The sequence below is a fragment of the Callithrix jacchus genome, chromosome 10 (genome assembly GCF_049354715.1).
Source record: "Callithrix jacchus isolate 240 chromosome 10, calJac240_pri, whole genome shotgun sequence".
NCBI classification, from domain to species: domain Eukaryota; kingdom Metazoa; phylum Chordata; class Mammalia; order Primates; family Cebidae; genus Callithrix; species Callithrix jacchus.
Window position 1 is genome coordinate 66,643,863 of NC_133511.1, and position 15,809 is coordinate 66,659,671.

At 40.5% G+C, this 15,809-nt stretch overlaps 1 protein-coding gene across 1 annotated transcript in view; it reads left to right on the forward strand.

The window, feature by feature from the left end:
• Positions 1 to 15,809, forward strand: part of P4HA3 (prolyl 4-hydroxylase subunit alpha 3) — a 46,524-nt gene that overhangs the window by 11,571 nt on the left and 19,144 nt on the right. The window contains exons 2-5 of the mRNA XM_002754824.5: positions 4,200 to 4,342; positions 5,948 to 6,171; positions 10,131 to 10,280; positions 13,322 to 13,373. Of these exons, the coding sequence (XP_002754870.1) occupies positions 4,200 to 4,342; positions 5,948 to 6,171; positions 10,131 to 10,280; positions 13,322 to 13,373 (569 nt within the window). The remainder of the gene's footprint in view (positions 1 to 4,199; positions 4,343 to 5,947; positions 6,172 to 10,130; positions 10,281 to 13,321; positions 13,374 to 15,809) is intronic.

Genomic DNA, 15,809 nt, shown 5'->3' on the forward strand with positions numbered 1-15,809 from the left:
ATATTGGCCTGAAGTTTTCTTTTCTCGTTGGGTCTCTGCCGGGTTTTGGTGTCAGGATGATGTTGGTCTCATATAATGATTTGGGAAGGATTCCCTCTTTTTGGATTATTTGGAATAGTTTCAGAAGGAATGGTACCAGCTCCTTTTTGTGCGTCTGATAGAATTCGGCTGTGAACCCATCTGGACCTGGGCTTTTTTGTGTGGTAGGCTCTTAATTGCTGCCTCGACTTCTGACCTTGTTATTGGTCTATTCATAGTTTCAGCTTCCTCCTGGTTTAGGCTTGGGAGGACACAGGTGTCCAGGAATGTATCCATTTCTTCCAGGTTTACTAGTTTATGTGCATAGAGTTGTTTGTAATATTCTCTGATGATGGTTTGAATTTCTGTGGAATCCGTGGTGATTTCCCCTTTATCATTTTTTATTGCATCTATTTGGTTGTTCTCTCTTTTCTTTTTAATCAATCTGGCTAGTGGTCTGTCTATTTTGTTGATCTTTTCAAAAAACCAGCTCTTGGATTTATTGATTTTTTGAAGGGTTTTTCGTGTCTCTATCTCCTTGAGTTCTGCTCTGATCTTAGTTATTTCTTGTCTTCTGCTAGGTTTTGAGTTTTTTTGATCTTGCTCCTCTAGCTCTTTCAATTTTGATGATAGGGTGTCAATTTTGGAGCTCTCCATTCTCCTCATATGGGCACTTATTGCTATATGTTTTCCTCTAGAGACTGCTTTAAATGTGTCCCAGAGATTCTGGCATGTTGTGTCTTCGTTCTCATTGGTTTCAAAGAACTTCTTTATTTCTGCCTTCATTTCATTGTTTATCCAGTCAACATTCAAGAGCCAGTTGTTCAGTTTCCATGAAGCTGTGCAGTTTTGGGTTGGTTTCTGAATTCTGAGTTCTAACTGGATTGCACTATGGTCTGAGAGACTGTTTGTTATGATTTCAGTTGTTTTGCATTTGCTGAGGAGTGCTTTACTTCCAATTATGTGGTCAATTTTAGAGTAGGTGTGATGTGGTGCTGAGAAAAATGTATATTCTGTGGATTTGGGGTGGAGAGTTCTGTAAATGTCTATCAGGTTTGCTTGCTCCAGGTCTGAGTTCAAGCCCTGGATATCCTTGTTAATTTTTTGTCTGGTTGATCTTGACAGTGGAGTGTTAAAGTCTCCCACTATTATTGTGTGGGAGTCTAAGTCTCTTTGTAAGTCATTAAGAACTTGCCTTATGTATCTGGGTGCTCCTGTATTGGGTCCATATATGTTTAGGATCATTAGCTCTTCTTGTTGTATCGATCCTTTTACGATTATGTAATGACCTTCTTTGTCTCTTTTGATCTTTGTTGCTTTAAAGTCTAGTTTATCAGAGATGAGAATTGCAACTCCTGCTTTTTTTTTGCTCTCGATTTGCTTGGTAAATCTTCCTCCATCCCTTTATTTTGAGCCTTTATGCATCCTTGCATGCGAGATGAGTTTCCTGGATACAGCACACTGATGGGTTTTGGTTTTTTATCCGATTTGCCAGTCTGTGTCTTTTGATTGGTGCATTTAGCCCATTTACATTTAGGGTTAATATTGTTATGTGTGAATTTGATACTCCCATTTTGATGCTAAGTGGCCATTTTTCCCATTAGTTGTTGTAGATTCTTCATTATGTTGATGCTTTTTAGCATTTAGTGTGATTTTGGAATGGCTGGTACTGGTTGTTCCTTTCTATGTGTAGTGCCTCTTTCAGGAGCTGTTGTAAAGCAGGCCTGGTGGTGACAAAATCTCTGAGTACTTGCTTGTTCACAAAGAATTTTATTTTTCCTTCACTTATGAAGCTCAGTTTGGCTGGATATGAAATTCTGGGTTGAAAGTTCTTTTCGTTAAGGATGTTGAATATTGGCCCCCACTCTCTTCCGGCTTGTAGAGTTTCTGCCGAGAGATCTGCTGTGAGTCTGATGGGCTTCCCTTTGTGGGTGACCCGACCTTTCTCTCTGGCTGCCCTTAGTATTTTCTCCTTTATTTCAACCCTGGTGAATCTGACGATTATGTGCCTTGGGGTTGCACTTCCTGTGGAATATCTTTGTGGTGTTCTCTGTATTTCCTGCATTTGAGTGTTGGCCTGTCTTGCTAGGTGGGGAAATTTACCTGGATAATATCCTGAAGAGTATTTTCCAGCTTGGATTCATTCTCTTCGTCACATTCTGGTACACCTATCAAACGTAGGTTAGGTCTCTTCACATAGTCCCACATTTCTTGGAGACTTTGTTCATTCCTTTTTGCACTTTTTTCTCTGATCTTGGTTTCTTGTTTTATTTCATTGAGTTGATCTTCGACTTCTGATATTTTTTCTTCTGCTTGGTCAATTCGGCTGTTGAAACTTGTGCAGGCTTCGCGAAGTTCTCGTATTGTGTTTTTCAGCTCCTTCAATTCATTCATATTTCTCTCTAAGGTATCCATTCGTGTTATCATTTCCTCGAATCTTTTTTCAAATCTTTTTTCAAGGTTCTTAGTTTCTTTGCATTGATTTAAAACATCTTCTTTTAGCTCACAAAAGTTTCTCATTATCCACCTTTTGAAGTCTAATTCTGTCATTTCATCACAGTCATTCTCTGTCCAGCTTTGTTCCCTTGCTGTTGAGGAGTTTTGGTCCTTTCTAGGAGGCCAGGTGTTCTGGTTTCAGGTGTTTTCCTCCTTTTTGTGCTGGTTTCTTCCCATCTTTGTGGATTTATTCACCTGTCGTCTGAGTAGTTGCTGACTTTTCGATTGGGTCTCTGAGTGGACACCCAGATTGTTGATAATGAAGTATTTCTGTTACTTGGTTTTCCTTCTACCAGTCTAGCCCCTCCACTGTACGACTGCTGAGGTCCACTCCAGGCCCTGCTTGTCTGGGGTGCACCTATAGCGGCTGCGGAACAGTGAGGGATGCTACCCATTTCTTTGTCTGCTATCTTTGTCCCTGAATGATGCCTGCCAAATGTCAGTCTTTTGGATATAGAGGGGTCAGGGAGCTGCTTGAGGAGATAGTCTGTACTTTATAGGAGCTCAAGTGCTGAGCTGTGAGCTCTGTTGTTCATTCAGGGCTGTTAGGCTGCTACATTTAATTCTGCTGCAGCAGAACTCATAAAAAACCGCCTTTTTTTTTCTCAGATGCTCTGTCTGGGGGGGTTAGTGTCCATTGCGCTGTCCTGCTCCGCTAGGAGGCAGTGTAGTCACTATTTGCCTGCCGAGGCTTTGCCCTGCTGGTGTGAGGTCCGCCCCGTTGCTGCAGGCTCTGCCCTGCTGCTGCGGTCTCCGCCCCGCTGCCACGGGCTATGCCCTGCGGCGGAGTCTCTCTGTTGTGGCAGGTTGCCTCAGCAATGGCAGGCTGCGTGAGCAATGGGAGTTTACCTCAGTAGGGGCGGATTGCCTTGGTAATGGTGGACGCCCCTCCCTCACCGAGCTGCACCGTCCTGGGTTCAGCTGTGCCCGCAGTGAAACTCTCCACCTGGAGCGTTTGGAATCGCCATTTTGTTTGTCCCACTGCGCTGGCCCAAATGCCATTTCCCTGGAATCTCCTGGCCTGGCTCACTGTCCAAGTCTTGTTCAATCAGATGGATATGCCAATCTGCCCTCTCAAGTCTCAGATTGCCGGTTCAACAGGGCGCCTGGACCTGTGCACTTTGTGCGGAGCGCTGTGGAGCGCCGCTGCACTGCAGCACCCCGCGTCTCTTTTATACCTGGGAATTTCCCCATACTGTGGGCAACAAAGATCCGTCTGGAAATGCGGCCCTGACTCACCCTCCGCGTGTTCACCGAGAGCTTCAATCCTGGGCTGTTCTCACCGCGCCATCTTGAGTCCGTTCCCACCAATTCAATAGTGTTTTTAAGTTTCTACCAGATAATAAGTATTGCATATACAGTGATGACAGGAGAAGAAGACTTTGTGATCCCTTTGAGAGCTGGACGCTCTCTTGCCTTTATATCTTTAGCATGATGCCTGACATATAGTAATTGATTAACATAGACTGACTCATTCAATGAACAAAAGAGTGGAACTACTTTTGTTGTATTTGTAATTTTCACATTCTTTGTGCTTGCATGGCGTTTTGGTTGGACTATTATGTGAATCTCAAGAGGTTCAGCATGTCAATCTTAGCAACTTTTAATGTACACACACAATGCCCGCCTTCCCTACATGTAGTGGTTGTATCAGGAGGTGAGATCATTCTACTCCTCTCTTTCAGATTCTATGACAAGGTACTTTCTTTGCATGAGGATTCAACAACCCCTGTGAGTAACCCTCTGCTTGCATTTACTCTCATCAAACGTCTGCAGTCTGACTGGAGAAATGTGGTACATAGTCTGGAGGCCAGTGAGAACATCCGAGGTAATGAGGAGGAGGGCTGGAGGGTAAGAGAGAAGATTCTATCTCCTGACTCAGTGATAAGGAGAGAGATTCTGTTGGGATATTATTTCAAAGGGTAATGGAGTGGGTGAATATTACTTGATATCCTTAGATCTAGCTAGCACAAAGAATTAGGTCCCCTTGGTAATTGATTTATATGATTATACATTGGAAAGCACTTTCATTTCAATTGTCTCATTTGATGTTCACTCCAATCCTGTGAAGAAGTACAAGATAAATCATTCCATTTATGTATCTGTAGAAAATAATGGTCTTCTAGTAGTTTCTGTTTCATTAAGTTGTCACTACGGTGTCATCTATAGCAAGATCGCTTCCCTAATTTATTCTGCTCTGTGCTTTAATAAGTTTTTTGACGGCTAGGCATGGTCGTTCATACCTGTAATCCAGCACTTTGGGAGGCCGAGGCAGGCTGATTACTTGAGGTCAGGAGTTCCAGACCAGCCTAGCCAACATGGTGAAACCCCATCTGGCTAAAAACACAAAAATTAGCCGAGTATGGTGGCACATGCCTATAATCCCAGCTACTCAGGAAGCTGAGGCAAGAGAATCACTTAAACCTGGGAGGCAGAGGTTGCAGTGAGCCAAAATCAAGCCACTGCACTCCAGCCTGGGTGACAGAGTGAGACTTTGTCTCAAAGAAAAAAAGTGTTGACTTTTGGGCTGGGCACTGTGACTCATGCCTGTAATCTCAGGACTTTGGGAGACTAAGGTGGGCAGATCGCTTGAGCTCAGGAGTTCAAGACCAGCCTGGACAATATAGTGAAACCCTGTGTCTATTAAAAATACAAAAATTAGCCGGGCATGGTGGCGCATGCCTGTAGACTTGGGAAGCTGAGGCACTAGAATCCCTTGAACCAGGCAGGTGAAGAGTCCAGTGAGCTGAGATCCCGCCACTGCACTCCAGCCTGGGCGACTGAGCAAGACGCTGTCTCAAAAAGAAAAAACAAAGAAGAAGTTTGTTGACTTTTGGGAAGTTAACAGTGAGAAGAGGCTGGGCGGAGTTGCTCATGCCTATAATCTCAACACTTTGGGAGGCTGAGTTGGAAGGATCACTTGAGGCCAGGAGTTTGAGACCAGCTTGGGCAATATAGTGAGACCCTATCTCTACAAAAACAATTATTTAAATTAGATGGATGTGATGTTGTGTGCCTGAAGTCCTACCTACTCAGAAGGCTGAGGTGAGAGGCTCGCTTGAGCCCAGGAATTCAAGATTGCAGTGAGCTGCGATCATGCCACTGTGCTCCAGCTTGGGCAACAGAACAAGATCCTATCTCTATTAAAAGAAAGGGGGAGGGGAGGGGAGAAAAGTTGTCTCCCTAAAGGGCAAGACTCCTGGAAACATACAGGATAGGACAATATGATAAAGCTGTGTGCCTTAATTTTTACTCCTCATTCACTCATTCTGAATATTCCTCATTCAGAAAATTGTATTAAGTATCCACTCTGTGTCACAAAGACAAATCCAATTTGGTCTCATTAAATGAACAGGTGGTCATGCCTTACATGTATTAAATGCTCACCACTTGTATCTTGAATGGCAGGTTGATGTTTTCACTACTTTTATAGCTCTGAAGGATGGCTATGAGAAGGTGGAGCAAGACCTTCCAGCCTTTGAGGACCTTGAGGGAGCAGCAAGGGCCCTGATGCGGCTGCAGGACGTGTACATGCTCAATGTGAAAGGCCTGGCCCGAGGTGTCTTTCAAAGAGTCACTGGCTCTGCCATCACTGATCTGTACAGCCCCAAACGGCTCTTCTCTCTCACAGGGGATGATTGCTTCCAAGTTGGCAAGGTAATAATATTCAGAGAGAGGGCCAATTGCTTGGCTATAGTTTCTTATGGATAAAATAACTATGTTCCGGTTGCTTTTACTTCTTTCTAATACTTAAACTTGGAAATTTGATATCATTTCCATTTTCAGAGAAAGAAAACAAGATTCAGAGAGGGGAAATAACTTGCCTTAAGATTACACAATTTTAAGTGGAGAACTAAAGCTTGAACCCAGTCTATTGACTCCCAATCTCAGGCCCTCTCTGTAGTAACTAAGGTGATTATATACTTAGGACACTCTTGAGACTGAAAGGGGTGTTATTAATTATGCTAGGACAACAGACATGAACTGGGGAAAACAGCCCTTTGGTCACCCTGACTATTGCACCCTGCCAGTGCATGAACAGATGGTTGAAAGGGAAAGCAGGGGGAAGGGAGGGCAAGGTTGGGGAAAAGGATAAGAGATGATGGTAGAAAGGTGGGATCATGGAAACAGCCTCCTGAGACTTTCTGGAATCCAACACAACATTTCCTAAGAAATACAAAATTAAAGTTGTGTCCAAAATCTAAGGCCATTCACTTTAACATTACTTGAGTAATTAGACTTCAGGAAATGCCCCCATCCCCATCTGAGTTATTTAACTGATCTTTGATTGTAAGTTGTAATCACACTTGAGATCATTTTATAATATACTCTTTGCCAGCCTTTGCCTTAAAAAGCAACGGAGCAAATCCTTTTTAATTTTGAATGTTTATTTCAGTAAGGGGTATTTTTCCTGACTCCTACAGTATTCATCACCAGATCTTGGAGTGGGTCTCATGTGTCCTGATTCCAGGTTTTGGGAGTCAGTCTTCCAAATTAAGGCAGAGTGGGTTGCTTGAGTCTCTCTACATGCTATTTTCTCTTTTCTGGGATCTTGAGCGGAATCAGAGCTCAATTATCATGTTCATGGCTGATTTAAATTTAAGCCAGGTAATATAGTTTGCTGTATGGTACTAACATATGCTTCATTAGTGAGGCCTTTCTGAAAGTAAAACCGTATGTTGAAAATGTAGTAAGTCACTTCCTGAAAGTCTTACTGGCAATCTTTCTTTCTGTATTTATTTACTTATTTTGAGACATAAAACTTTTCAAATATAAGAAACGAACATAAAATAATATAACAAGCAATTATATCTATTATTGTAATGAATATATATTCAAATTTTGCTTTCTTTCTTTAATATTTAAAACAACACGTTTCATACAGCTAAAACCCCACTCATCCTCCTCACTACTCACCACCCCATCATCCTTCTGCTGCATCCTTGCCCAGATAGCCACAATCCTGAATCATATAGTATGTGCCCTTCTGAGTCCAGCTTCTTTCACTCAGCACATTACATCTATGGAATTCATCCATATTGTGTCATTTATTAGTAGTTCATTTCTTTTATTGCTGAGTAGTATTCCATTCTATGAATATGTCACAAACTACTGATCCAGTTTTCTGTTGACAGATTCTTGGATTGCTTCTAGTTTGGGCTACTGTGAATAAAACTGCTATTAACATCCTTTTATGTCCTTTTATGGACATTTATTCTTATTTTCTTAGATGAATACCTGGGAGTGGTATTGCCAAGTCACAGAATAAGCTTCACTAATTATCAACACATGGCCAAATTTGTTTCATCTATACTTCCCCAATTATTTCTTCTATAGATTATTTTAAAGCCTTTCTAGTTTATGAAATTCTTTTTCTTTTTCTTTAGGGTTTTGCTCTGCCATCCAAGCTGGAGTGCAGTGGCACAATCAAGGCTCATTGCAGCCTTGATCAAAGTGATCCTCCACCTGGGAAGTCTTAAGTGATCCTCCCACCTCAGCCTCCTGAGTAGCTAGGACTATAGATGTGCCTCCAGCTAATTTTTAGTAAGGGTCTCACTATGTTGCCCAGGATGGTCTCAAACTCCTAGCCTCAAGCGATCCTCCTGCCTAGCCTCCCAAAGCACTGAGATTACAGGCATAAACCACTCCACCTAGCCTATCTTCTGAAATTCTTAATTGTCTAATTCTGTCATCATACTATTGTGTCTGTTGATTCTTGCTCATGATAGATTATTTCCTAATATAATTTGTCGTGTTTGGGAGCATATTTTCAGCAGGACATTTCCCCCTAAGAGAATCAATGTGTCCAGAGTTGTAGGAATATCCCTCCAGAGACTTTTGGGTTTTCTTCTTCCTGAAACTCTGGTGCTATCACTGGCCTTAGATATATTTTTATATTTATTTATTGACCTAGGAGTTCCTTGACCATATGAATATTGCAGATTTAATCCCTATACTCATATGAAGTAGAGGCTCAAAATTGAGAATATTCTTACACAGAGCTAGGCAGAAACAAACAAATCTTCTTGTCTCATTAAGCCAGCAGGCAAATTTTTTTTCTGGTCTACTTTTTATTTTAAGGTTCGGTTTTTTATAAAATCTAGTTTCATGAAGTTGTCTTAGTTTCAGTTCCCGGGCTTGGGGCAAGTCTAAGGATGGCTCATCTTCTATCTTCAAATGGGCATTATAATGCAAGGTTACTGAACACCAAGGTTACTATGAGTAACACGCAGCACCCATCCTAGGGAACGTCAGCATCTGCTCATAAGTTTATGGTTTGGGCTTTTAGCCCTTTTTGTTTCTGGTACCTGATACTCTCTGTTTTTTCCTTGAAACTATATAATAAAATGCTTTTTATAGTTTATTCAAAATGTCCGAGTGTTTGTATTTGGAAGGATTCCAGTTGTTTCAGTCTACCGTATTGCTGGGACTTCAAGTTACTCATGGAAATTTTAAACAAATTAACTTGGCAGGAAAAGTTCAGTCATTTTTAGCATTTTTTAGCTTAACCTTTTTACAAACAGGACTTGAGGTACAGAAAAAATAAAGCAACAGATTAATGGCAGACCTGGAGGAAACATGATTTATTATTTAGTCTGCAGAATTGCAGTATCTCTAGGATTTTTCCCTATCAGGAAGTTATACCCTAATTAGATCATTAAGAGTTCTTCCTAGTCTGCCACTTTACAGTTCCATGTGGTCTCCAGTATCGACTTCCAGGAAATTCTACTTGCAGCTCTGGTATTATAATTAACTATAAACTATGAAGAGACAGGAGCTATGTCTGGTAATGTTCCCATGTTGCCAGCATTCCAGAATTTAATACAGAACAGATCCATTGAGCTTCCATAGCACTCCCATATCTACCTTCATTATGGTGTCTAATGCATTGTGTTACAATTACTGGCTTACTCACTTGCCCCCTCTTGATTTATGCTCTTGAAGGACAGGGCCAGCATTTACATAATAAATACTTAGTAAATATCAAATGAATGAATGTAATCCATTCATCACATTGCTACTAGCAATATCTTCCTAGAAATAATAACATTCAAGATTGTAATTTACTTAGCCCATGCTGCTGTTTCAAGTTTACTTTTTGTTTCTCTTCACCCTAGCTACAGCCACGATGGACTACTTGAACACATTCTTGCTTTAGATTTCTGTTTTTGCCATTCCTTCTTCTTAAAATGCTTTTCTTTCTGATCTCTGCTCACTGAAATCCTTTTCCTTCTTCAATGAAGGCCCATCTCAGATGCCACCTCCTGCATGATGCTTTCTGAAATTCCCAAGTCTCTTGCCTTCTCTGTACCACCACAGCACAATATGCATTTTCCTTGGTGCACTCATGACATTCTGCCCCAAATTAGAGTTACCTGAGGTCATGCTCTCGCCTCCTTCAGATTATAAATTTCTTAAATGCAAGATCCCTTATCTGTCCTTTCCACCTAGTACAATGCATTGTATATAGTAGATGCTTAATAAATTTAATTAAAATTAATTTGAAATTAAACCTGCCTTTTTGGGTTCCAAAGGCCCTCTCACTCTTTGAATTGTCTTTTTCTTTTTCTACCTGTGGAATAAGTCTTTGGCAATGGTTCTTGTGTTCCATGTAGGTGGCCTATGACATGGGGGATTATTACCATGCCATTCCATGGCTGGAGGAGGCTGTCAGTCTCTTCCGAGGATCTTATGGAGAGTGGAAGACAGAGGATGAAGCAAGTCTAGAAGATGCCTTGGATCACTTGGCCTTTGCCTATTTCCAGGTAAGGGAGTAAGTGAAGCTCACTGCTTTTATTAAAGTAAGTGTAATTCTTTATAGCTGCTTTACAATTTCTAAGCATTTTCATGTCTTCATCTGTTTCATCTTCCCAATAGGACTAAATGTGAGTCAAGCAGGGCAGTTATTTTATCATTTTCATATATCACATGTGAGTAAACTGAGTCTCCAAAAGACTCTTGTCACAAAACTCATAGACCTAGGACTAGACTCTTAGTCCAGTGCTCTTTTCAATGCATTGACTAGACTATTTTACAATCATTATTTCCCATGTAGGAGGCAGTCTCTCACCTGTCACAGCAGCTGCTTTATTCACAAATAGTTAGTGGGTTCATAGCAAATGTTAATCACTCTTTTGTGCTCTTGGCAACTCATAATTCTTCACAGATATTACGCATGATATTGCCATGGACAAAGAAGTTTGATTACTAGCTTTTCCCATCTGCAGTTGAGTCTAACTGTAATGTGGCTTGTGTCTGGTTACAGAGCTGGAGATACTGTTTTGTGATACCAACCACAGTGCCTCCTCCAGGTGTTATTTTTCCTTGGCACTGTTGATCTACTTACTCCCTGTTATGACTCATGTAGAAGTTCGTTTCCCTAAATGTAGCAGCAGCCAATAAACAAAACTAACCAATAATTGGGTACGATATAGCTTTTGTATGGGTAACCCCATTTCCTACCCGAATTGTACAGTCTTCAAGGGTAGGCTGCAGAAATCTCCATGGAACCAGTTCCCTAGAGTTTCTGAAACTAGTAAACCATTTCTGCTCCCTACATTTTTTTTTCTTTCCCTCTTTTCTTGAGAAAGGGGAGGAGGATGTGGGTGGTCCAAACCCATGTGTCGCTGCCCAAACAGATTTCCTCTCAGTGCAGCACTCTTCATTTCATGTAAGCTCCTGGTGAATGGATCTTTGTTGTAAAATTGTGTATGTGCTCTTCCTAACTCTCCTGCTGAATTTCTGTGTATTAAAGCCAAAATAGAATTGACTGTGATGTAACAAAGGGTGAGAAGTTACTGAATTTTAATAGTGGAAGGAAATGGAGAATAAACATGGAAAGACTCAGAGAAGACAAACTAAAGCAGCTTACCCTGAAAGATGGGGTTTCAAATGCTGTACCCTATTATTGATTAATTTTGTTTTGTTTAACTCTGATAGCTTGAATTTCTCTTCTACTCACTTAACATATCCTGCTTTGTCTATTTATTTTACAAGGCGCAGCTCGAATGTCACCTACTTTGTGAAGTCTTCCTGAGTTCTCCTCACTCCCCAGGCTTTCCTCCTTGGTGCTCTTAACGGCATGTTTTTATTCCCCAGTAACAGAACACATAGGGCATTATCTTATAGATGATTTATGTTCCCCCTCACCCTCCAGTAACTTAGAGGTAAATGTCTCTATGGACCTTTCATTATCATATAAAATTTAAAGTATTTTATTATTTCATCATATATTTTAGTTAAAAAATTTTAATAGTTGTTAATAATGAGACATAGTAGAGTACAGTGGCTCTGGAATCAGACAGACCAGGGTTCAAATGCTATGCAAACATGGGCAACTTATTTACCTTCCCTGGACCTCAGTTTTCTTGTCTCTAAAAGAGGAATAATAATGATGCTCACCTCAGACGGGTTGCTGTGCAGATTGAGTGAGCTAATACAGGCAAAGCCCTTAACAGAATGCATGCATGGCACATGCTACTTACTGGATAAATGGCAGCTCTTACTACATGATACATTACATGTGTATGTTCTCTTTTCATTTAATGTTACTTAGTGTACCTATTTCCAACTAACCTTAATAGAGACACCAAAAGTTAACTCTTTGTTCTTCATAAAATATAATTTTACTTCATTACAAGACTCCCAAGTTTTAAAAATATGTGAAATTGTATTTTGGTTCTTTTCATCTCACGAAGAGTTTAAAAAGCTATGACCTTGAGTTAATATCTGACATTACAAAATATTCATAGATTACTCAAGTATTCCTTGTTGAATATAGAACAGAGTAATTCATGATATCAAAGAATTGGAAACTATTTGTCCAACAATAGTGGAATGGTTAGGTTCTCTGTGGTATATCTTCTGGATGGAATAAAATGCAGCCATTAAAAATGCTGTCTGTGAAGATTATGTAATAATATAAAAATACTCCTGATAACAATGTAGAGTGAAATAATCAGGATGTGAAAGTATGAAAATATGCTTATAACTTTGTAAAAGCTATGTATTATTCAAAGTGCTTTAGTGCCTGGATTTTGATATAGTAATTTTTTACATTTCTTATATGTTTTATAATATGCTTATTACTGCTTTTGTCATTAAAAGTGAATTGTTAATATGCTAAAGTAAAGTGATCGGAATGAAATACATTTCTATCAGTTAATCATCACTTGGCACCACCCAGAAGAGGACTGCCGGACACCTATCTGGGATTCTGTTCCCCAGATTTGTCTGGACAGCCCTGTTTCCTTTTGACTATGTTGAGCCCAAGGTTGAATGGCTGCAGGAAGAGTTAATTCCTGTGCACTGGGCAATGTTTCCATTTTAGTTATTTCTTTGCCTCCCCCAACTAACTTTGTAGACTCTGGGAAGAACTGAATCTGGAGAACAAATTATAATTTTACTAATGTTTTTATAGTTCCATATTAGATTAAATATATTTAACTTTGGTAATATTATTAAATATAACCAAATAACAACACCCTGCAATTAAGCGGTTTTGCACACTTTAAGATTTGAGGGCACTTTTAAGAAGGTTTGTTTTCATTTATTTTCCTACCTTGCCTGGTAAGGGTGGTCATAAGTCATTTTTAAATGAGATTGGTGAGACCTGATCTGCAGCAAGGCCACAGGTCCTCTGCATTTCTGGTCTGCTGTTTCTTTCAAGGAGTCTTGTTATCTACTTAAGGTAAGAATATTTAGGTTTTTAAAAAATCCATTTAATGGTTTGTTCAGAGGAGATATCCTCAGTGAAGTTAATGCTTTCTTTTCCTTTTCTTTCTTTCTTTCTTTCTTTTTTTAACAGGCAGGAAATGTTTCATGTGCCCTCAGCCTTTCCCGGGAGTTTCTTCTCTACAGTACGTAATGAATAAAAGATAAGCCAGCCACAGGTCTGACTTATGGGAAACTCCCTTCTGCTCCTGGCCTTTAATTCCTGCAAGAGAAATATAGCTATCTATCTTTATTACCTTTTTTTTATTTTTTTGAGATGGCATCTCACCTCACTCTGTCACCCAGGCTAGAGTGCAGTGGTGTGATCTTGGCTCACTTCAACCTCTGCTTCCTGGCTTCAAGCAGTTGTCCTGCCTCAGCTTCCGAGTAGCGGGATTACAGGCACCCACCACAACGCCTGCCTAATTTTTGTATTTTTAGTAAAACAGGGTTTCATCATGTTGCCCAGGCTGATCTTGAACTCCTGACCTCAAGTGATTCCCCTGCCTTGGCCTCTCAAAGTGCTAGAATTACAGGCATGAGCCACTGTGTCCAGCCCTATCTTTATTATTTTAATTTCGTAATCCAAGTCACATTTCAAATTTTGGTGAAATCTTATATACTGTTCAATGCATCAGGGGAAAATTTTGAAGTTAGTTGGAAAATGCTGAGAAGATATCAACCTGTCCCTTCCCTCCTCCACCCATCAATGATATATTAGTGTTGCTTCAGTGGGAACAAGTCCAGGAGTGGGAGCCAGTTTCTTCAGAAACACTTTAAAGACCCAGGTTTTGGAAGCAGACCCAAAAATGAATGAAATGAGTGTGCCCTGTGTATGCAAGGAGAGTGACTCAGCAGGATTATTCACTTCAGCTGCTCACAGATATCAGTTTTTCCCTTTAAACCAGATCTCACTCTGCAATGCAAGTATCCCACCCAGGCAGTAGGTCACAGAATTCAGCATCAACCCCCTTCAGGGAGTGCCTTGCTGACAACAAAATGAGTTGAACAGGAGGGAGATGCTTTCTAACTCAGCTATCTGCTTGGAAATGTTTGCTTCAAAGTTACATGTATGTATTTGCTTAATATTTTAGTGGTAGATGGCTTCCTGGGTTTTTCTTTAATATAATATTTGTTTTGTTTTGCTTTTGGTTTTGGGGTGTGGTTTTTGTTTTGTTTTGTTTTTTGAGAGTCTCATTCTATTGCCTAGGCTGAGTGCAGTTGTGTGATCTTGGCTCATACAGCCTCCACCTCCCAGGTTCAAGTGATTGTTGTGCCTCAGCCTCCCAAGAAGCTGGGATTACAGGCATATGCCACCATGCCCAGCTAATTTTTGCATTTTTAGTAGAGATGGGTTTCTGCCATGTTGGCCAGACTGGTCTCAAACTCCTGGCCTCAAGTGATCCACCTGCCTTTGCGTCCCAAAGTGCTGGGATTACAGGCATGAGTATTTAGTATTTAGATCCTAAAATCAGATACAAAATCCCTATTTTGTTTTAATACTTATAAAGTATTTCATGTAGGACTTTACAATTGCATGTATTCATAACTTTTTAATGAATCCATTTAGTAATATTATTTTCTTCTGATAATTTAGCAAACAGTAGAATAAGGAAGTAGCTGTATATCTGCAAACACATGAGTAATTAGTGATGCAAACAAAATTATAACACAACCTTCCTTTATTTCTTTGTGCTTGATCTATTAAAATCTTTGCTATCCACCCAAATTGTGTGCTTTTATAGGTGGCTAATAGAACATGGCAAGTTGAGATTCCCAGTTTCATTTCTGGCTTTGCAATATTTTCACTGGGGTTTGGGCTTGTAATATCCATTCTCCAAAACTTCATTTCTCCTCTTGTTAAAACAGAATGGTAATTTCTGCCTCTTCCTTTCCTCCTTTGCCAGGGTGATGGTTGTGGTTAGAAGCACACTGGGCTCCTCAGAGAAAGATGCTTTGGGAGCATTAGAACAATTCAGCACCTCCTTCTGAGATGCATTAAGAGTCATGCAAAGAGCCCAGCAAGGCCACAGGTAGCTCTGCCAAGCCATGGGGCATCTTGCAGTCAAAGTAGGCACAAACAAGACACAATATTTATTGGGTTTTCCAAGGGCTCTATGGGAATCCAGCCTAGAGCCAAAGTCTAGAGTCCCATTGCCCCACACTTCTTTGCTCTGGGTCTAGGCCGGTTAGAAGATTTGAAAGCTCTAGTGGAGCCAAGAATGAATTGGCTTCCAATTTTCTAAGCGAGAATAGATTGGGTCCTTTTGCAATAGGCTTTGGCTTTCTGGACTTCTCTCATTGCACTTACTTATCATGTTTTATTGTAAGTGATAATTTAATGTCCCTTTTCTCCATTAGACTCTAAACTCTGGGAGGTCAGCCTGTAACACAGTACCTGGTACATAGTAGATGTTCACTGAAGATTTACTGATGGGTTGGTGAATGAACGAATGAGTGAATGAAGCTTCATCTTCCCCATAGGGAGGTCATCCAGGTGGAGCCCTATCCCAGAGCAGCCATCCTCCTGATCCCTTGGCTTAAGAATTTTAAGTTCCACTCTGCTTCCCAAAGCCCTTTGC